At 38.8% G+C, this 23699-nt stretch overlaps 1 protein-coding gene across 3 annotated transcripts in view; it reads right to left on the bottom strand.

The window, feature by feature from the left end:
• LOC134539346 (serine/threonine-protein kinase 32B-like) overlaps positions 1-23699 on the bottom strand; it is a 209316-nt gene that overhangs the window by 172750 nt on the left and 12867 nt on the right. For all 3 annotated transcript variants that reach the window (XM_063381295.1, XM_063381296.1, XM_063381297.1), the window contains exon 2: positions 19365-19420. In XM_063381295.1, the coding sequence (XP_063237365.1) occupies positions 19365-19420 (56 nt within the window). The remainder of the gene's footprint in view (positions 1-19364; positions 19421-23699) is intronic.

The following is a 23699-nucleotide window of genomic DNA, read 5'->3' as shown; positions in this document are numbered from 1 at the left end:
GGTGAATTGACCAACTACCTCCAAAACCGTATTAGAAATTTTAACCTGGGCTGGCGACTTCTATACAGTATATATATTCAAAGGCCTAATGCACTACTAGTTTGCACGAGACGGCGCCCCGGCTCCTGGCTTGTTTGCTCTCTTCTCCTAGGAGCTACGCCCGACCGGCCAGGCGCGGCCGCCCGTCGCTCGTAGCGACTACGTTCGCCCGCCTCCAGCAAGCTGAACTTCATCCTTCAAATTAGTTAACCGAGACTCTTCGCAACCACAGGGGCGTAACTAGAAGGGGCAGACGGGGCTTCTTGTGCCCGGGGCCGTGCATTTGAGGGTGCGGGGGGGGGGGGGGGAGCGCTAAGTTGGCAGATTAATTTCTACTGTATATATATCGTAGTGTTAGAACATTAAAAAAAAAAAAATGTCTGCGGGCACGTGAACAGGAATTATTTTCATTGAAAGGTACATACACGTGGTGTCGTTGATTGTTTGAAAACTGGTGTTTTTCGCGTACTATTTCAACTTGAACTGAAATGACTGCAAATAAATCTACTTATTTACCATCTAAGTTGAATTTAAAAAAAAAATATTTGGGGGCGATGTGAGACGTTTTCGGGAAAAGTTTGGGTTTGGTTGGTTTTAAAAAAAATAAAGGAGGAGGGTACTGAGGTGAGTTCTTGTCCCGGGTGGAAACAAGTCTAGTTACGTCCTTGTGCAAGTCAAGGCGATGACGTAATCAGAGCGTTAAGAAAGTTTGACTCTCAGAGGGCAACATGAAGTGCAATGAACAGGAGTGGGGCGCTCCACGACAAGTATGCATTATGGCACACTTGCATTTTTCGCGTACTTGCATATTTAAGAACTCTCGTGAAGTTTCACTTCTAAGGCACGTGGCGGCCACCCTGAAATTCAGCAATTTTACTCTTGCTTGAAGTTAAGGCCAGTGATTGCTTCGCTTAATGCCATTTTAATACTGCAGTTCCACCCATGAATTACGACAGATGACAATAGAAATGTTTTGCCAGTTTGTTCACACGTTAAAAATCACGAAATAGTACCTACTTTTGATCCATTCTCGTTAAAATTTTCAGCGCAACGCGCGAATCTTACTGCTGTTTGTTTGAAGCATGGCACCTGTGCCAAATATGGCCCGGTTATTAATACTGACACCATTTTCTTAGAAAAAAAACTCGCTATTCATGGGAACAGGGGGTGCGCAACTATATGCGCGAAATATGGCTACTAAAAACACTGTGCGGTTGAGGAATGCCAACATCAAATATTAAGAGGTACAAATATAAAAAAATCACAGACATTTCTTAAACTTATAACACAGATAAAAATAATATTTATGAGCATAATTAGTTCAGAATTTATGGAATGGCGTATTATCGGATACGCGAATTGATTATAATGGCACAATATTATACTTTAGAAGAAACATTTTTTTATCCAGTGCTAATTTTTTTTTGGTGGTAAAAATGAAATAAGTCCGGCTGCAAAACAAAATATTGTGTGCTCGTGTGCATTTTTTTGCAATAGAAACTGAGGTTATGATTTTCAGCACTCAAGTTTTGCGGTTATGCAGTTTTTGAATCGGAAGATAATGCATTTTAACATAGTGTTTTGGTTGTTCCGTGTTGAAAAATAAGTAATTTGAAACGTTATTCGGTTAAAATTCCCTCTTTTCACAGACGAGAGAGCCAAAACCCGCAGTTACCCGAAGTTCGTGGTTTTTTTCCCGTATCTTTAATGTAACTATCCTAACCAAATCAACCGTCCACATGTTTTAAAGTATTTATAATGTAGCTAACCTAACCTAATTGACCATTAGTATCCTTTTATAAACACTGCCATATCTATACTAATATTATAAAGCTGAAGAGTTTGTTTGTTTGAACGCGCTAATCTCAGGAACCACTGGTCCGATTTGAAAAATTCTTTCAGTGTTGGATAGTACATTTATCGAGGAAGGCTATAGGCTATATTATATTATCAATAACATTAGGGATCCTTACCAAAAGTCCAATTTAGAATCAAATGCGTTGGAGGGGGTTAGATACAACATGCAGTACACGTACGAAGTGTGTGTTGACAATGCCGCAGGCGCTAGAAGTTAATGACTATTTCATTGTTAGTGCAGTCCTCATCACCGTTGAAATTTTGCGGGTACTTTAAATATCAAAAATTGCCCTTTTTTTCAAGTATATACATTTTACAGACTTGAAACTTCACAGTAATGTTCCTTATGTTACGAAGGATGACATTTTCCGAAAATTAGATCCCATGGGTGGTTAAAACCAGTCAACAGTGGGTACTTTGTCTGCATGAGAACAGGATTTTACATTGTTCATGCCTTCTGCGTCTCCATGGCAACGGGCATCGCGCGGCAGTGGCGTACCCACAAGGAGGGGCATGTATAATGAGCGGCGCAAGAGTGATCTGCCTGTAGACTGCCGTAGCGAAGTACGGGTACATCAGTTGTACGTTGCGTGCACGAGTCGGGAAACCATCGGTGCTATTCATTTTCTCTCCGGTACATTATACAGCATTGTAATAAATTTTCACTGAATTTTTTTTTATTAACCGTTACTGTAAATGGGAGATGTGGCTTAATTTTTTTTCCATTAGTATAGCCGTTAGAAGCCGGGTCGGGCAGCTAGTTTATTTATAATGAACAAAAAAATAAACAGAAAAAAAAACCGAAGATGCAAGATCGGACGTTTGACTCTCTCGTCTATGAAAAGAAGTCTTCCCTTCACACGCTAGTCTCGAGTGTGTACGCGAGTCATCCATAGATGTGTTAGTCACCACAGTTAAAACGAAACCCGAAGTATAAGGCGCTTTGCCTGAATATTTTTATACGGAAGTAATACAAAGTTCATACTTTATATTTACAAAACAATTTTTTAGAGGTTTAAGTGGACACGTTTTGAGCTTTCAACACAGACAACAGCGCTTTTTTCTTAAAAAAAATTAACTTATCGGTAGGACGTGTGCTTAGTTCGCAGGCTAACTGACTTTGCTGCAGATATTCTCAAAGGAACGCTGCATCGACAGTTCAGTGTCTCGTGCGTAAAGGCGGTGCGACAGTTTGCGCACAAGCCAACGCTGAACCTTACTGCTTTATTTTCTGTTGTGCTTCAAACTCTGAAACAACTAACCCCCTCAGGGCGCTCGTGGGTGCTTCTGCAAGTCGCAGGTTTGCGTTTACGCCCAGCTCTGGAAGCGCGGCCTCTTTGACGCCGCTCTCTCGCGTTGAAACAAGACGTCTTCCTCGCGTTCTGCACTGAGGGCGCACACACAGTCTTCAGCTTCAGAACCGCTCGACGTTTCCGACTCGGTTCTGTTCACGGAAAGCAATTTAAGAATTCGCTGAGGGCCGAAAAGTACTTTCGATTTTGGATTGAGTTTTTAAACCGTGTTTTTAGAAGAGTTAGACTAAAAAGGCGTGTTCTCAGAATAATTTTTTTTTAGGCGTGAAACAACCGGTACAGATTCTTGAAAAAACTTACGTGGGACTTGTATTAAAATTTGCCTTCAACCATTTCTATTCCATATAATGTTGCCCTATATGCACGACGATAAGACTGCGCTTAGAGGCGATACCACGCTAGAAGCACCAGCGAACGTCGTCTCACTTACACAAATATACACCCCTGATTGGGCGAACCTCTTGAAGTGGCCGCAAATTACGGAACAGAAAAACGCTTTACGCTCGATGTCACCATTTTGCGTAGTTGGCACTGCAAGTCAGAAAACAGCAAAGCAGTACTAGCGCATGCGCTTATCTAGAACTGAGTTACTCATTAATCGTGACATTGAATCAACACACTACAATGCCTCCGTTGATACTACTTTTATGAACATACTGTGTTTTTTGAAAGTATATGATTACTAATAGCACTTAAAAGCCAGTGCACTTTTTCGAACAAGTTTCGTTTTATGGTTTAGTTTTTAACATGTATTTTTTGGACGGTGAAAAATGCTAAAACGGGCTTTTTTAAGGTATGATAAATTATAAACGTAGTATTGTAATTGGTATAGGGATGAGCAGGGATCCTTTATATTTGATAATCCACCAGAAAATCTTAGAATCCACAGCTTAAAGTCACATAGAGGCACGATACCGATGTGAAGACTGCACTCCAGTTCCTAGGACGTAGAGGCGAAGAGACGAGTGATGCGATACGCAGTGTCGCCCCTAGCGACCCAGCCAGGCGACCACCTTAAGAAATTATTATCCTTAATTATTTATCTCCAAATATTTCATGTTTTTGAACACGACTTTAAAAATCATAATATTACAATATTTATGTTTGAAATTTTTTTACTCTAAACAAGTCCATATTTAAAGATTTTTAAAAGTTTTAAGGTAAATTTTAATGTTAATTCTCTACTGAAAATATCCATGGGTGTGGGTAATCATAATTTAGATTGATTTAATGAATGATATACTAAAAATAAAGGTTTTTTTTTTTAAGATGAAGGCTACATATGATGTACGGGCAATCTGAGTAGCGGCCCTAGACCTTGTGGGGCCCTGGGCTATTTACTTTTATGGATTTCCCCCTCCCCTCTTAAAATTTGAAAATATTCTCTTTCAAACAAAATTTCAAGCCAAACCGAAATTTCTACGAAGGTTTTTCTAATTTATCTAAAATAAATTAATTCTTTACTGATAAATTATCCTTGGGTCAGTTTTATAAATACTTACAATCATAATTCCAGTGTAATTGCGTAATTATACGTGGCAATAAACACTTCACAAGTTTTTGTAATACGAAATCATAAATTGGAATTTGTATTGACCAGCACTTTAGTTTACGTGCTAATAAAATTTTCATTTTCAATTTTCCATTCGTGTACATATTTAATCAGGACACTAGTAAAAAAAAAAAAGAAGGCGTGTACTTAAGTACGCGCGTTGCAAGTTATACTAACTTGACATAATAAAAACGTTACATTAATTTTGAATGCAAATAATCAATATAAATAAAATAATTTAATGACTGGAATAACATTAAAATATATTCAATATTAATATAAACATGTGTATGAAATTAATTAATTAATTTAGTACAATGATCGAGATGATTTTAATTAAAAATGAAAAAAAAAATATATATATACACAGAATATTTATTATAATTTATTCATTATAATTCTTTATTAAATATTAATGCAATAATTTATAATGCAAATAAATTTTTACATACGGGAACATATCCTCACAAACACTCCAATGAAAACAGCCATGAGGCTACTTAACCTTCCACAGACACACCCTACCAGCGACAATGGAAGCTTGCAAGCAACCTGACATCGTTACGCATATGGGAACATAACCTCAATTATAAAATTTTACTTGAAAAAGTTTTTAAATAAAATTCCTATCACTAATATTCACAATAAATAAATAATTTTAATTATATGGATAAGAATTCAATTCAATATCAATCACTAAGTATATAATTTAAAAGCACATATATAATGTTTATTTGTGTGTAGCCTTTTTTTTTTTTTTCCATCCTATCAATTTTTGTTGAATGCTGCGCGCGCATCATAAAAACTCACTCTCAATCATTTTTCTTGTAACGCGTCTAAAGAAGTACAACTTCAATAAAAAAATTTTAAAAATTGGTTGTCTGTAAAGTCGGTCTACGGATGATAGTTTAACGTGACAAAGTCATAACCAAACATTGATGAAATGATTGATTCAGAAGAAAATGAATTATCCAATTCGGCCTGAGACTGAGCCGTAATAGGTTTTTGCAACCAAACCATTTAGGCATTAAAAATATGTTATTCTTTGAGGAAGTAATTTTTTTTTAAAATTTTCTATCTTTTGTATGATAAAATCTACCTCTGCATACTTTTATGAATAAAATTGAATCATTTTTATTGAATTATCACTATTTGGTATGGATACAAAGGAGTGAAATGAAATCTACAATTTAATTAATAAATTTACTTTTATTTGCATTAATTAATTCAAATATATGTATTACTTTTGAAGTGTCGTGCGCGCCGTATTTATTTTTACAAGTACAAAAAAAAATTTCAGCCGCCGGGATATGATCTGTCAACCTATCGATTGGTAGTCAGCGTTGCTCTCACAGCCACGAGGCCATATTGGAAATAATTGTTTCAGATGTTATAAATTATTAATATTCCACGCACGATATTTGTTTGAATTTCTTTTAACTAGCACATTCTCTGTTGGACTCGAAATATTTACACGCTCGTGGGCTCATAACTACAATACGGTGTGTGATTTAGTTGATCAAATAATAACTCATGACAAATAATTACCAATGTCAAACTAAAGCGTGAAAAGAATCATACCAGCAATAAATATTTAGTTACACAGCTAAAACAATACTCATACAACACTGTTTAAATATACTGATTTACACTGGTAATTAAAATAATACGTACTTGTAAGAACGCCATTTCCTTGCGAATATATTCCCGTGGCGCGGTGCACAACAATAACCTCGAACCAGTACGCCGCCACGTGCCGGCCGAGTTCTCTGTACCGTCCTCAACATACCAGAGAGATGCCACCCATGCGTAAAAAAAAAAAAAAAAAAAAAAACAGGCCACATAGAAATTACCATGTACATGCTCCCTCCGAGCCCACACATGACTCCGGCAGACTGAATGACATGCCTGATATTTTAGATATCACCCTGAACAAACGTGTCAACACGGGATTCGAACTCGAGGTTGTACACGACATGACATCGGATCATTTCCCAGTTCATTTGATCTTCGATGACGCCAACGTAAATTCCAACCCACCACGAAAAATCAGGGATTACAGAAATGCGGACTGGCAAGGATTTAAAAACTATTTAACAATAAATCTCCCTGACGCGACCGAAATAAACATTGAAAATGGCGATAACCTAAATTCCGAGATCCTAGAGTTAACAAACAAAATCCAGGATGGTATTAGCCAGTGCATCCCGGAAAAGGAGGTTAGGTTAGCACACGACGAGCTGCCAGAATACATCCGCAGCTTGATTACACAAAAAAATCGACTGCGGCGCGAATACACACGGCGTCGCACACAGCAGACGAAACGCCGAATAAATGAATTACAAACAGTAATATCCGATGAAATTTCACTCTGGCGAAGCAGCCAGTGGGAAACTAAAATCGCAAGACTCGACACCCAGGACGGAAGCGCCTGGACAATGACGAAGCGAATCTTAAACAAAACGGATAAAATCCCGCCCCTACAAACAAACAATGGCGTAGTCTTCCAGCCACGTGACAAGGCACAAGCTTTCGCTGACACACTGGAAACAGCATTCCAGCCCAACATGCAGCCTTGCGACAGGCTATTCACAGCGCAAATTTACCGCGAAATCCGTGTTAAATTGCGACAACCTACAATCTCTGCGCCTCTGCTCACACGGGCGCAAGAAATAAAGCGTGCTATCAAAAAAATGAAGCCACTAAAAGCTCCCGGGAATGACGGCATACAGGCTGTTGTTCTCAAACAACTCCCGGATGAAACGCTAGAATATCTAGCCGAATGCATAAATGCAATATTTCGGTTAAATATTTTCCCCTCTCAATGGAAAGAGGCTAGAGTAATAGTCTTCCACAAACCAGGCAAAAACAAAACACTGCCCCAAAATTACAGACCTATCAGTCTGCTAAGCACAGTGTCTAAAGTCGTAGAGAGCATTATACTACACCGACTTAACGTACACATTCACGAAAATAACATACTGCCGAATGAACAGTTTGGCTTTCGCAGTATACATTCGACTGTGCATCCGTTAGTGCGCCTGACTGAGGAAATCACAAGCGCATTTAACGTACAAGATTACGTAGTTGCTACGTTTATAGATGTAGAAAAAGCCTTCGACAGAGTATTTCATGCGGGGATAATCTACAAACTTTACCAAACAGGATTCCCGGACTGCTACATCAAGCTAGTCGCATCATACTTAGCAGACAGAACCTTTAGAGTATTTACTGAAGGAGCTCTATCTGACCTAAAACAAATAAGAGCAGGCGTTCCACAGGGAAGCATCTTAGGCCCCGTGTTATTTAATGTAAATGTCAGTGACATGCCGCGCCCCGCACACCGCCTAGTAAAGCTGGGCTGCTACGCAGATGACACAGTGCTGTATAGCAGGTCCCACAACCTCCAGATAGCTACAAACAGACTACAAGTCGCGCTCACTGAGTTTGAACGATGGTGCACGACTTGGCGCATCAAAGTAAACACAACTAAGTCAGAGGCTATTGTGTTTACCCGCAAAAACCTACCGCCCACAGAACACAGGCCGCAAATACGTTTGTTTGACGAACAAACACCGCATAAGGATGTAGTGAAATATCTAGGCGTATACATGGATAGGAAACTACTCTGGCGTCACCACATTGACACTAAGCGAGCGCAAGCGCAGGCTAGGATTAGTGCACTATATCCAGTTATGAGCAGGCGATGCGGCAGCAAGGTTAAAACCGGCCTACTGCTGTACAAAGCTCTAATTCGCCCAATAATCACGTACGCAGCCCCAGTCTGGGCAAAAGCTGCCCCTACACACTTACTTAAATTACAGCGAATACAGAACAGGTGTATTCGAATCGCTACCGATGCCCCGAGATACTATCCAGTAGAAGCATTGCATAGGGAAACCGAGTCGGAAACTCTGCAAGACTTTTACATTCGTACAACGCAAACTTTCTATGATAAATGCGAACACAACTTAAATCCGCATGTTTCCTCACTTGGAAATTACGATCCCGACGTAGCACAAAAATACAAACGCCCGAAATACATCCTGACGCACCGACCACAATAGTGGCCTGTGATTGGCTGGCAGCTCCGGCCAATCACAGCGCACCTGCGCGAATTTTTTTTTTTCCTAACCTAACTAAAACTAAGTGTATTTTGTTTGGGAGGGTCTGGGTTAGGGAAGACTCTAGGTGCGTCCCAGGCCGAAGCCTTTACGCCTATTCATGCTGGGTTTAAGCCATGCAGACAAGGGAGCATGCATCGTGTGCTTGTTCGGGGATTGGCCAGCCATGGCTGCAATTGGCGCCATGACTAACTCCCCTTCTTAATACTAGACTATAACTAGATAAGTTGGGCCCAGGTAAAACCTCCATAGACAGAGGGAAAACCCTGGGCACTTTCATGCGGGATGCAAAATTTCATGCATTAATTACAAGCAGGTTGGTTACAGGAACAGAAGGATGGTTCAGGAAGAAGAGTTGGTCAGAGTAGAAAGAGTCTACCATGCGGGGGTTGGGCGCTTGGACGGCACCAGCGCGCAGCCGAGGCCTGACCCCAACACTGCGGTTGCGGACTGGCGAGAAAATTCCGCGCAGATCGACACTCGTATTCTGGCAGCTCCAGATTTGAATTAAACATAGCCTACTATTTCTAAGTATAATATTAAGTATTAATAATAGGATTCTGACCATGTGCCTGACCACATCCTGCGGTGCAAATAAGCAACATTGGACTAGCCAATGATTGACATGCCCAGGCTGGCAGCATAATGTGTCGGGCATACATGGCCGCGGCGACTGGGGCAACCTGGGAGCTGAGGTCATATAATTAATTTTATGTTTTCACTTCACTTGGCTGGCTGGCAACCAGTACCGCCCAAATACAATGCGCACAGCAATGTGCAAGCCCCCAACCCCCCGCACTGTAGACTCTTTTCTACTCTGTCCAACTCTTCATCCTGAACCATCCTTCTGTTTCCCGTATTCAACCTGCTTGCCAATAATGCATGAATTTTTGCATCCCGCATGTTAGTGCCCAGGGTTTTCCCTGTGTCTATGCAGGTTTTACCTGGGCCCAACTTATCTCGTTTTAACTTAGAATAGTCAGTGAGGGGAGTTAGTCATGGCGCCAATTGCTGCCATGGCTGGCCAATCCCCCTCCTAGCACACGATGCATGCTCCCTCTCCCGCATGGCTAACCCCTGCATGATTAGAGCGTATAGGCTTCGGCCTGAGACGCACTTAAAGTCTCTCCCTAACCCAGACCCCTCCCAAATACACTTAGTTTTAATTTAGGTTAGGAGAAAAAAACAGGACACATCCGTAGTGGGACATCCGTAGTGGGGCAATTTTTCGTGCGTGCAGCCAGCGTTCATCGATTTATTAGACGTTGTCACGTCAAAATGTAAAGCACGACGGGGCTGAGGCGGTGACTATGCTGGGTTTGTGGCCCTAGCCGCTGGTCATTCCCGATCAAACAAGAGGGAATGATCCCTAACAGTTCTGTCGATGTTAAAATGATTTTTAATAAATTTTTAGTAAACGCCAAATGGGTTGAAATGACCACCCCCACTTAATTCACCATTGATTTTTGGTGTCTATAATCTAACAAACCTTAAAAACAAATTTCTGGGTAGGCTGTATTTTGGACTATACAACCAACAGGAGTATGTTTAATGAATTTATATCACGTTTAACGGGAATGTTATGCATGAGATAAATAAAATACTTTGACAAAATTGATATTGCTTTATTTTTGACGTGAATCCGATGTACGTCTCAATTGACGGTTCTGGCGGCCACGCCAGAAAAATTGCGACAAAAAAAATTGCGACGCCAAACCGCGACTAAATCGGCCCCATCGTTCACAACCACTGAATCAACTGACTTCATGTTAACATCAGAATTATCAGAGAGCATATCCGCGTCCATTACCAAACAATCTTCTGCATTCTCCGTCGCTTCTCGCGAGGCAGACGGCTGAGGCTCGCTCGAGCGCGAATTTCGCGCCTCGTTCTGGGGCTCGCTTTTCCCCACTGGCTCATTTCTCTCGGCTACTTTTTGCCTCATTCGATACCTACCACACTTCCCTTCCTTTTTAATTGCTTATGCTCGGGCGATTTCGCTTGTTTTCTTTCTTTTCTCCAACATAACCTGTTTCGCTTTGCGATTAATGGCTCCAAAACCAAAGTTAGTAACTTTATAGTTATACCACTCAACTAGCACCACTCAGCGCTCACTCACGAGCAACTTCAAGTTCAAAACACGCAAATCGGTCTGTTACTTTCGGAGTTGCAGCTCCCAATGACTTCAATTCGACGCTAATTACGTCATCACCGCATATTATGTTAACCGGGTGAGTCATACGTTAACGACCACTTGGAAAGTCTGCTCTACTGATATATTTCCTTATACTCTGTAGCTTTCACAATTATTTACGAGTTTTAAGCGGTGTCGAATCCTCAGCAGAAGTAACATCCAGCCAGAGATTTGAGACATTCATATTCCTGTCGAATTGGGAATAATTTCCCGGTTGTTGCACCATTGTAACGGATAGAATAGGTAGATTTCTTCTAAACATACATAAAAAAAATTGCTGGCTATTTAAACAAATAATAGGGATTTTATTTTTGTTCTGGAACAATTCTATAAATATACCTTGAAGCAAATAGCAAACACACATTGCATTTTGATACACATCCGCTCCGTTTTTGACAGACAAATGGCTACAATTTACAATGAAAATTTGTTTTATTCTAAAAAAAATAGCATTTTTTCCCCATTTAGTATTAGCTTTCTGTTCGAGTAAATAAACACTGCGCAGAAAATTAACGATGGAATTTGAGAGAAAAAAAAAGTACTCGGTAAACATTTGGACTGGCTTGATTTTACGGGATTATTTTCCCAGGGGCGACCATGGAATGGGGTTAGGAGGGGGGTTGGAGGGGGAAATGGTGGACACATGCTGTTTGTACGTCGTGCTGTGTTCCATTTCGCGGGGAGAGATCGGTATCGCACAGAGGACGGCGAGAGAAACATCAATTTTGCCAGGACCCTCGCCGGGATAAGAGAAGGAAGGGGGGCTGTGGGGGGAAAAAAAGGTGGGGGAGAATGATTGCAATATTGTGTAACGCCGCAGCAGAAGTGGAAACACATGGGCTATCTATACCATCCTCCCCCTTCCCATAACCGGTATTCCTCATCACAACAAAAAAAAAAAAACCTCCTCCGCAGGAGCTAGAGAGCTACACGTAACCCGGAATTAAATCCATCAGCTGATTACTCGCGTTTCCTGTCGATAGACGGCCGACATCATATTTTCGTCTTGCTTCTAACACTGTTTGTGCAACGCACGGAGCGGTGATTTGTATTTTCGATAGGTGTACCGTAAAATATTTCAAAGAGGTTCATAAAATGTTAGTTTGGATAATAACCCCGTTCATATATTCAAGGTGTCATAAATAAATAAATACTATGTATGAATAAATCGCTGAGCATAAATTTAATGGGTGGTAGTAAATGCCAAAATAAAAAAAATGTTTTTGAAGGGAATTACGTTCGAAAACGCATCTCTGAAAAAAATTTGCATTTGGCGCGCATTCTATCTCCACTCCACTAGCTGAGAGGAGGCGCGATAATAGCTTTGAGGTCAGCGGGCGAAGAGTTTGGCGCAGACACGCACGGTCATCGGCACGCAGCTCCGAAAAGTCGCCGGCTAAAGCTGTGCGTGGGTCGTCCTGTTCGGTGTTCCGATCAGCAGGCTCCAAGGGTTCCCCAGCCCGATGAGGAGTCGACGTGGTGAGCGACGACACAGTTACGGTTGCTATAGCCTGGACAGCAGGCAGAGGTTGGGAAGGTCTCCACCGGACCACGGGGTTCACCGTGTGTTTCGAGGGGTCCCAGCGCAATGTGGGGGATCGGGGAAGGCGCCAGCAGTGCTGATAAGGTCTCAGGGCTCAGGACACAAGCCAACTGTCTGGTCAGCTGAGCGAGGTACGGGGCTGAGGCGGTGACCATGCTGGGTTGGTGGTCCCCAGCCGCTGGTCATTGCCGAAGCTCCCGATCAAAAAAAAGAGGGAGTGATCCCTAGCAGTCCTGTTTAATTTATGTAGCTCTGGAATGTAAAAAAAAAAAAACCAACTGGAATTTCTCCCAGTCTACCCTGATAGGGCGAACATGTGGGAGGGGACCGTGAGATTGCCGGCCCTAGGTCGGAACAATCCGTTCGGTTAGACGTGCTCTGCTCCCCCCTGCTCTCGCTCCTGGTGCGGCGGATGTCGTCAGTTCTGTCGTCGCAGCACCCAGCTCACCGACTGAACCGCCAACACTGCGCTCATCACACGAAGACAAACAACGCGGGCAAAACCACTGCACAAAAATTATATATATATATATATATCCAGTGTCCTGATGTTTGTTTTTCCAGTGAACTCTTCACCAAGTCAACCGATTTCGTTGAAAATTGACATTTATGTGTAATTTTTTTCCAACTTGAGAGATAGGATAGTTTTTATTTCGATTAATGGTCTTAATGATTTATAATTAATAATAAACTGATTATCAATGTTGATTGGTGTTATTAATAGTAAGTTTCATAAGTCTCAAACAGATGGCGCCTTAAATCAGTTTTTTACAGACAACTGTTGTATTGTCTGACATAAATATCTCATAGATGGCGCTACGTTTCAATTCAAATTTTATTTTTCTCCATGTTGTGCACATTTTCGTTGATCAATGTACTACGTAACCTCGCTTTTTTGTATTATTTTTTATTTTATTATCACGTGTTTACAATTATCTATCTTCAGTATTTATTAATAAAATGAACTGTGTTTTATTATAAGTAAAGGTAATCAGAATATTTAAAAATAAAATCGAATTGAAAACGTTATGTTAGTATGTGTTAAATTTTGACTTTTAAATCCTTTTTAAATCACTCAGCCACAGAAACGCGTGGCCGGGTCTTCTAGTATTCTGTACTTTTTCAAAAGATTCCTTTGGAAACCAGTTTCCAATATAAGTATATGTGTATGTATATTTATGTAACATATGTACATATATATAACATAGGGTGTCGGTATGTATGACGTCTATAAACTCCGACACCGTTTGACTGATCGTCATGAAAATTGGTACACACAGATATTTGAACACGGAGAATATTTTCGCGGTATCCATTTTTGCTGCAACTTGCCTGTAGAAGGCGCTGCAGCGCATCAAACCGTTCAACCGATCGCCGTGGGTAAACAGAAAATCGAAGGTCATAGACATACAAACAGTAATTAGGCTACGTGTCGTTTCTCCATGTCCACCACACTGCCATATAGCGGTATCCATTTTGCTTTAACTCGCGGGCAATATATCACCCTGTATTTAGCCCCGGGCAACGTCGGGTACTGCAGCTAGTAGTTTGTAATACTTCAACAAAGATATTGGCTATGATTATCTTTACATATATGAAATACGGTTTTTGAACTACTACTGAGGATTTCTTACCCATTCAAGCTTAAAATATCAGACAGCACGAGATTTCCTTGAAAGTAATTTAGTCATAAAAAAATAATAACAGTACCTACATGCGAGCACAGCACATGAGGGCTAACAACGATGAGTCAGTTTCAGAAATGACAGTTAATGCAGGTAGACTACAAAATTTGTACAACGCAGCAAATATATGAACACAACGATGAAGATATATAAATATTATGGACAACACAACGACGAAAATATAAACGAACATAGTAGGTTTCCTATATCAAAACAGTTGCGATGTTTCGCGAACTGGCATATGTTCCCGTCATCAGGCACAGACTGTGTTTGTTTATGCTGTCGTCGTTACCTGTTTAGGTTAATCATTGTGTTTATCTGTTTGACATCAGCTAATGTTGGCTTGTTCTCTGTGGGTTTATTTTTTCATTTTTAATTCTTAATTTGCATTCTTGAGTTTATTCCATGACGAACAGTGCAAAACTGCTACGGTGTATGTCCAAGAAATGGTATAAGTCACTGGCCTAAACGTTACACACAACCAACAATCGAATGTGCTGTACACCACTCTTCTGCTGTAGTGTCTATATATGTAAATATATGTATATATATGCATATATGTATGTACACTATATCACAAAAGCCATATTTTTCAAGGGATCAGTTTAAAGAATTTTAAACAGTGCCTCACTTATGTACTCAATTATTTTCCACCCAAAATTTGTGAATTTTTGACGTACTGTAGATTCTTGTGTTGTATACCAATAGAAAGAACGTCAAACGGTGGTCAAGTGGTTAAAAATAAATTTTGCCCAAAAGTGGATATAGCGTTTTATACCTCCGAGGTAGAGATATAAGTAACAAAATCGCACTGGTATAACGTTTGTACAGTGCGCGAATTTATAAAACAATAATAACAAAAGCTCAACAAGAACTCAAAAATATAACTGTTAATAGTTTTTTTGTTGACTGTACTGGAAAGAAAAATAAGAATTCGGGAGGTGTAATCTACATTAAAAATTAACAGGTTTATGTACATTACCATTTTATAAATTCTAATCCTCACAAGGGTTTTGTAATGTATATTGCTTTATTTAAGTATTTTGGAGTTTGTATTATTTTTTTACAACGTTACAATGTCAGTCATCTCCTGAGATTCGCACGAGCGAAGCCATGGGAAAGTTTCTAAAGATAGCAAAAACACTCTTTAAGAATTTCCCAGTTAAGAAGATTCCCTGCTTATAAAGTTCTAAAAATTCGCACTTCACTTATAAATTAATGTAGTTAGGCTTTTTTTAAGAAGTTTTCCCGGTTAGTTGGTCTAATTATTTTTAGTGTCTTGAGGATCTCATTAACAAAGTTTCAGGAGTTATTTCTAGTAATAAGCTGTAATATGACGTAAAGAGTTTAAAAACCAAGACTTCTTCGTTATGTTTACGGGATCTTCGCTGGCATATACAAGAACAGTCTTACGGATTGGGCGAAAATCATCATGTCTTCAGCCTTCAACACGAGACCATTTCTTTAAAAAATTTAAACTGAACGGGTAAATTCTATGTTTGTAGTAGAATTGAATGCATTGGAATATATATTTTTTAATTTCAGAAACATAGGTATTAATTTATGATACTGGGAAACAGAAAAATATCAGCTATAAATTTATCTTCTTCGTGTTCAAATAGATAAAATATACATACAAATAACTTTCTTACGTCGGCCGCAGGAATCTCAGTAACCGTTAAACAATTAGATAACCTAAGCAACTAACAATTTTCAATTATTTTCACTCGTAATTATATCTTCTATTACCACGTGCGGTTGATAAAACTACAGTGCCGGCTGCATTCTGAAAGGAATGATATTTTGAATTACAGCTTAAATAAATTAACTAAATAATTTTCTTTCTTCGTAATTTAAGTTGGCTGGCTGGCAGCCAGGCGGTAAAAGGGCTAAAGTCGCCCCCGAAACAACCAGTGCCACCCAAATCAATGCGGACAGCAATGTCCAAGCCCCCAATCCTCCGCATGGTAGACTCTTTTCTACTCTGTCCAACTCTTCTTCCAGAACCATCCTTCTGATTCCCGTAATCAACCTGCTTGTCAATAATGCATGAAATTTTGCATCCCGCGTGTAAGTGCCGTGTCTATGCAGGTTTTACCTGGGCCCAACTTATCTAGCTTATAGTCTAGAATAGTCAGTGAGGGGAGTTAGTCATGGCGCCAATCGCTGCCATGGCTGGCCAATCCCCCTCCTAGCACATGATGCATGCTCCCTCTCCCGCATGGCTTAAACCCTGCATGATTAGAGCGTATAGGCTTCGGCCTGAGACGCACTTAGAGTCTTTCCCTAACCCAGACCCCTCCCAAATACTCTTAGTTTTAATTTAGGTTAGGAAAAATAATTAATCCAGGAACCGCTCATCGAGTCAGTCAGGTTTCGGTGTAAAGGCGCCGGGAAAGGGAGTATCAGCCGCGCACGCCATTAAAATTACATCAGCACATAATATGATTCAGTCGCAGGCGAATGATTTAAACATTCTGCGCCAATCACTGTTCTGCCATTTGCCAACGGAACTGACGATATTAACTTATGTAAACGTTGACACATTTGGTAACTGACACAAGCTTTCGTTATGCTCATCAAAATGTAAAGTGATTGTTAAACGTAATACCTATTCTAATTAAATATCAAATCAAATTAAGCATTCAATTTCGTATTAGAAAATGCAGATATTTCATAATCTTAATAACAACCAAATGCGCATGAAATAAAGTGTTTTAAAAATAAAATTGGCAATTAAGGTGTTAAAATTTGTAACCACAAGAATTACTGAGCAGTTGTCGTACGTGCTCTACTATACGAGTATAGTGACTGTGTGCAGTAATTATAGTTACCTTTGAACCTAACAGGAAAAAAAAACATTGAATGAGATGCTAAGAACATTTTACTAAGCTTGCTGACAAACCATCAGGAAGCATGACCGGAGGGGAAGGGGGGGGGGGGGGGGTAATCTACGATTCATTGACCCCCGATCAGTCTCTGTAGGGACCATATCCGAGTTTCGCTGCTCGCTAGTGCAAACTTCGCGGTCGGAATAAAAATAATCAAACAATTTTGTGATAATTAATTTTACTATCTCAGAGTAGTTTAAATGTCACTCAACTAACCTAACCATCCTTTAATTTTAGCTACGATTACCTGGACGTGCGAAAACTTACCCTCACGTACTGAAATCTTTCGAGGATTTTTTTTTTATACAACAGACCTAACATTATCTACAGTTTAATTATACATTAGTTAAAAAATCAAACCAAATGATTAACAAACGTGCATTATTCGGGGTCTTATTTAGGGTATATGAGTAGTAGGTTTTCTCATTCTGGGTGCTGAAAAAAAAATTGTTCGTAGTTTATTAGCAAAAAGATTCTTTTGAGTGTCTATGTCTTTTTTCAGATGTTTGGAGGGTATTTTTGGCCACTGTTCATAGTTCGTCGTCTTTGAACTATATGCGTTCTCCCGTGAAATTTAACGGCCCCTATTTACGACCCTTCATAACGCGGGTGCTTCATGTTGCTGCTTTCGTTTGGTGTTTTCACATGAATAAGAATGGATTCGTTAGCGAGCACCAGTTCACGGGGATAAAAAAAAATAATAATTCCGGGTATTAGTCTCTGCTTGTTTCATCTCCGATGGAAATACGGCAGAAAGAGGGAGACGGCGAAGCGCTCGACTCGTGTACACTTTTACTACGTAGCTCCGTGACGCAAAAGCCCTTGCAAACGAGGCCTGTCCGGTGGTTCCGGGTGGCATTAAAGAGAAACGCGCTCACCGCCCGGAAAGAAAGCCCCGAAACGTAAAAACACACTCTGGCGGTATCAAGGGACTTACACGTCGGTACGCGCAGTAACGCACATGTACTCCGACAGGTTTACTCTCGAGCCCTGCTTGAGATCTACAGTAGTCCCATTAAAGAAGGTACTAGATACACGGTTTGATAGTATCAACCGTAAGCGTTGTACAGTTTTGGTTCACGCTCAGAATCAAAGAGTAACTCAAAACCGTTTCAGATAAGCGCATGCATGAGTACTGCTTTGTTTTTCCCCCAATTTAGATGGAGAACCTGTAAACTTGCATGCCAATTTTTGTAATTGTGATCTTAAAATAAAATTATCCTTGAAAACTTCAGTAAATAAAACCAACTTTTAAGCGATATTGCAGTCTGCATTGGAAAAAAGGAAATGAACTATTTTATTTCATAACCACTTCACGTTAAGAGTCCGACGTCAAAGGCCAATCTAGCCGCGGCTTCTAGAACGGAGAAAAATGTCTTGGAATTCAATTAAAGCACGATGATTACGTTTAAAAAAACAAACTAAAAATTAACTTGGCTCTTTGCCGATGTTAAATTTTGCAATTTCTTGTCGTGAAATGCTTCTGTCGCGTTTCTGATGTATTTTGAGTGTACTTATTGCGAGCATAGTTGCACATTTGAAGTTAATGTTCAGGCATTGCGTCACTCGGTCACACAGATAAGACCTTCAAGCGACCGGATGTACATATCACTGTCGGCTCCAGAACGCAGGCGTAGCACTCGTAAAGTCGTCTTTAAAACTAAACTATGTCAATCAGTTGTTTCAAACTAATTATGAAAAGAGAAAACTTTCTCAATATGGAGCAAGGTATATAATATATTTAAGTCATTATGATGAAATAACATCACGTGCAGTAACATTTTAGTTTCAGACAATTTCAGTATTTCATTTCAAAGTAAATCTTAAAGCAAATTCAAAGAACTACTTAACGGATTAAGACTTATTTTTGAGGTAACTGGATATTGTTGAAAGTTAAATCAAACAGAACTCGATAAAATGTATATTAACGAAATTCGGTTCTTCATTTGCTTAAAAACTACTGTTTACTTACCTTTTGAAATTACATGACAAAAAGGCAAGAGTAGTTTGTACTAAAAAATTTTTTTTCGAGGATTTTTACCATCCGTAAAGCGATGAGAGAGCCAAGGTTAGGCTGTAACAAGCTCTGAACCAGGATCACAACCACTGAGGAATCAGAACACTGCTGAATACTAAACCCAGTTTTCGGACGTCTGTTCAACTCACCTTTCCAAAACTGCCTTTCCCTATGGCTCTCAAGATCTGGAAGTGGTCAAAGTTCACTGAAACAAAAAAAAATTAATTATATTTCGGCGTTACACGAATTCGTAAGCAAAACCAAACCACAAACCCTTAAACTTCTATCGCTGATTATTACTTTGCAAGGCGCTAAAAAAAAAAAATCCTTTTGTTAAGTAGGCCTACCTCAAAATATATTTGTCTGTACAGACTCCACCTAATGTTTTAATATATTGTCCGGTGACAGCTAAGTAATTTTTTAACCTCATAAAAAACCTTATTTTTAAAGTGACAGAAAAATATTGCTGTAATTACAAGTCACTATTGAACAAAGAGTTTTCAACACTAAATATTCAAAGAGTTTAAAACACTAAATATTTGGTAAGGTTTATGTCGACAAAATATTATATGTATAGCGTTCACAAAACTGTTTTAATATTAATTTTCTGTCGAGATAACCCATCTATTTTCTATAATTTTATTAATTTTTGCACGTTAGGGCTTAAATAATGTTATACCTACAGCTTTCATAACTGGTTAAATATATGTTTATCAGCATACAGCTAGGAGGAAACAAATGATTATTTAGCGTGGGCAACCTCACTCTCATAATTACTATACCAGTCTTCAAATGTTGACAACAAGTTTATAAAAATAGGTTCTATGCTTTCTAGAGCAATACAATGTAATGGGGAAAGCTATAGCTAAGTATTTGTAAAACCTTTCTACACACTATACAAAAATATAATCTTAAATTTGCGAAGAACTACACAGGTTAAAGTTTATTCAGATCTTCGTAAATGTTTTAATGTTTCCGAAAACGTAAAGTACTGGGTTTACTTGCATCGAAGATAAAGTTTCCATTCGTTTTGAGTATAAACAAAAAATTAAAAAACTTGTGTTAAGTCCACAGCAAAAACATCCTTCTTCCTTAAACGTGCATGTTTACCTTGTTCAAATGAAACACAGAAATAGGTTATTCGGAATAGAGTGTAGTTTATAAGAAGATAGATTTTCAGAAACTACGAAGAATTTTTCTTTGCTGAAATGAGCGTAATTTTACCGTCATTTATAACAGCGAATCAAAACATCCAAAGTTCGCATATTACATAAAACAATATGGGAGCATAGTCGCAACGAACTTTAGAAGTGAAACTTCAACATTTAATAATTCAAATTATTCAGTTATCCCCTCCAACGATAGAACTAAACAATAAAAAACTCATTAACGTAGTTGTAAACGCCTATAAAATGTTAAAAAAATCTAAATGATTTTTTTTAAATAAGTAAAACATTTCGTCATTTACAACATAACGAAAAATGCAGCGTTATATCGTCGCTTCAGAGAGTGAGGAGTGGGGCACTCAATGTGCTACCTCCATTTATACGCCATTGAGCGTCCTATCCCCAAGCATTGCACTCTTCGTTATGCTCTAATGTGTAATCGCATCCATTTACCCTATCATGTCACCGATTGGACCATACCCGGGTGGTTGAGAAGGGAATGGAGGGGAGTGGAGGGGAAGGGTAATGATGAGGAGAGGTGTAGTAGGGGAAGTGTAGAGGTGGGAAAGATTGTATGTGTGGAACGGGAAGGTTGGGTATGGGAAGGATAGGTGTAGGAGGGGAAGATTGCCTCACCCTACTTGGGCACGTTTTTTTATTTTTTATTTTTTTCCTAAGTTAAAACTAAGTGTGTAAGGGAGGGGTCTAGGTAGGGAAGACTCTAAGTGCGTCTCAGGGCAAGCCCTATACGCTCTAAACATGCGGGTTTTTAACCATGCAGAAAAGGTCACGTGCATCATGTGCTAGGAGGGGATGGGCCAGCCATGGCAGACGTTTTCGCCATGACTAACTCCCCTCACTCTTAGTTCTAGACTAAAACTAGATAAGTTGGGCCCAGGTAAAACCTCCATAGACAGAGGGAAAACCCTGGGCACATATATGCGGGATGCAAAGGTCATGCATTATTACAAGCAGGTGGATTACAGTTGATGTTGAATTTAAAAATGGCTCACCTGAAGTGTTCTCCAGTTCACTGATTCTACGCGTGAATACGAGTCATTTAGGCAGCGTGGAAGTGGTTAGTTTGGACAAGCAACAGGAAGAACAAACAAAGCATGTACCTTCTTTATTACCCGGGAAACAACGATCGCAAATCAGCGCGTGTACCCGCACAACAACAATTTTTTTTTTTTTTTTTTTTTTTTTTTACGGGTACAGCGAAGTTAGTTTCCCGCCGCGCTGTGATACATCATCGCTCTCCGCGCCGTGTCACCGGAGACCCCACGCGGCAACACCGCAACAGCAAAACTGAAATGGCGTATTTCATTGTATTAAATCAAAGGAGTTTTCAATGTCCTCTTATCATTCATTGGATATAGGAACATTTAGAACACTGCCTTTTAGTATATTATACTACACAGTTTTGCAGCCAATATATTTCTCTGTCTAACGTGGTGAATACATAAATTAAAATAATTGGCCATTAAGCAAACCACTTGGAAAAATTGGATCGTTTCTTTTATTTACTTTCACCTAAAGCAGTCCTTTGAGATGGGGAACCTTATGCTTGCACGCACAGAGGCACACATATTACTCCTTTTTCATTCCTTTCATCTTTCCACTCTTTCAGACCTTTTGAGGCAGCCCACGCAGAAGTCTGGAGAACCACGCAGCCATGTCGTCCAACAGACAAGTACCTAAACGTACTCTCTAGATCTTACAGTGACCCTACCTTTCATCCTCTAGAAGCATTATTATTCTATGAAGTGGGCGTCTGTTCTTAAAGTTGAAATCACCTCTGGTTAAAAATTGATTTGCGAAACAAAGTGCATGCAATTTTAACTAGAAAGGAACTCACTAGGAAAAAAAGTGCCGTCATTAAAAGAGCACTGAAAAACAAAGATCGGCAAGGAATAAGCACTGAACTTTATTACAAAAAAAAACAAAACAAAAAAAAAAAACAAGGATTCGTTACCTCCATGTTGTGCGGATACCTGATAGGAAAAACAGAGAGTGTGTAACTGAGTACATGTGATAGAAGTATAACTTCTTTGGCAATTCAAATCTCGACTCGTAAGTATATCGTAAGGAGTAAAATGTCAGCGATAGAAAAAGAGAGAAAGAAGACAATTTTTCTAAATAAACATGTCTTAACAAAATTTTTACTAATTTCAAAATATCAGGATATCAATAATTATTTATCAATACTTAATGATTAAGGAACAATAAATATTACTCACTGTTCAAAAAATCCCACAATAAAATGTTATATTAAGATTTTCAGGTTCAAACTATAGCACGAAAAAAATTATAACTACAATTTATACACATTTTAAAAAGTAACTCGAATTTGATAAATGTCATTCTCAACCACATTTATAATGTTACTCAGCATTACTCAGCAAAACCATTTATAGAGTTTAATAACAGGATAACAAAGCGCGGGTATTTTGACTTTCATTTCTTTTTCAACTATTTAAGAATGCTAAATTTTTGTAATAAATAATAATTTTTTCAAATATAAATAAATTAACAAGATTATTACTCACTTCAAAATAACAGCTCGGGATATCAATAATTATTTATCAATATTGATTAATTAACAATAAATATTACTCACTCTTGAAATACTCAAACCAAAATTGTTTTTAGTAAAATTATATCAAAGCTAGTATTGATTATAATAAATTAATTTTTAATTTTATTATATATTATGTATAGATTTAGTTGTTCTGTAAATATCACCTTATCATCGAGTTATAGTGCAACGATTTTGCCAATAGGATACATAGACATACTGCAATGTATTCATTGGCACTGATTGTTTTGCCGTCAAATGAATAAACAATGAGTAACATGTACGCCACTCCGCGACGCGAAAACTAAACGGCACGGACCTTCCTCACAGTAATATTTTACATTATAACTATATTGCCACACAGTGAAAATAATAATAAAAAAAAACAATAATATTCTACGCACGGGAGTTGTTCAAACGTTTTTAAACTAGCGTATTCTTAGTTGGACTTGAACATATATGGTCTTAAATAAACATCAGCATTTTTATGATTTTAAACAAGATAAATACATTTTTTCTGAAATTTTTTTAAACCATACTACGCAGTAGTCACCAGCATTAACTTTAAACATAAACATTTTCAGTTATTTATTGTATTTGGTTCTCCTTATTCAATCTCCACAAAAAAGTTAAAAATTCAACATTTTCAGCTAATTATGCTAAACGTATGCAATATGTATACATATTTTTTTGTTGTGTTGGAATTCGCACTCAAAAAGTCTACAAGTTATATTTAAACG

Source organism: Bacillus rossius, chromosome 15 (genome assembly GCF_032445375.1).
Source record: "Bacillus rossius redtenbacheri isolate Brsri chromosome 15, Brsri_v3, whole genome shotgun sequence".
NCBI lineage: Eukaryota > Metazoa > Arthropoda > Insecta > Phasmatodea > Bacillidae > Bacillus > Bacillus rossius.
Note: the sequence above shows the minus strand (reverse complement) of the source record. Positions and strands in the feature narration are given on the sequence as shown.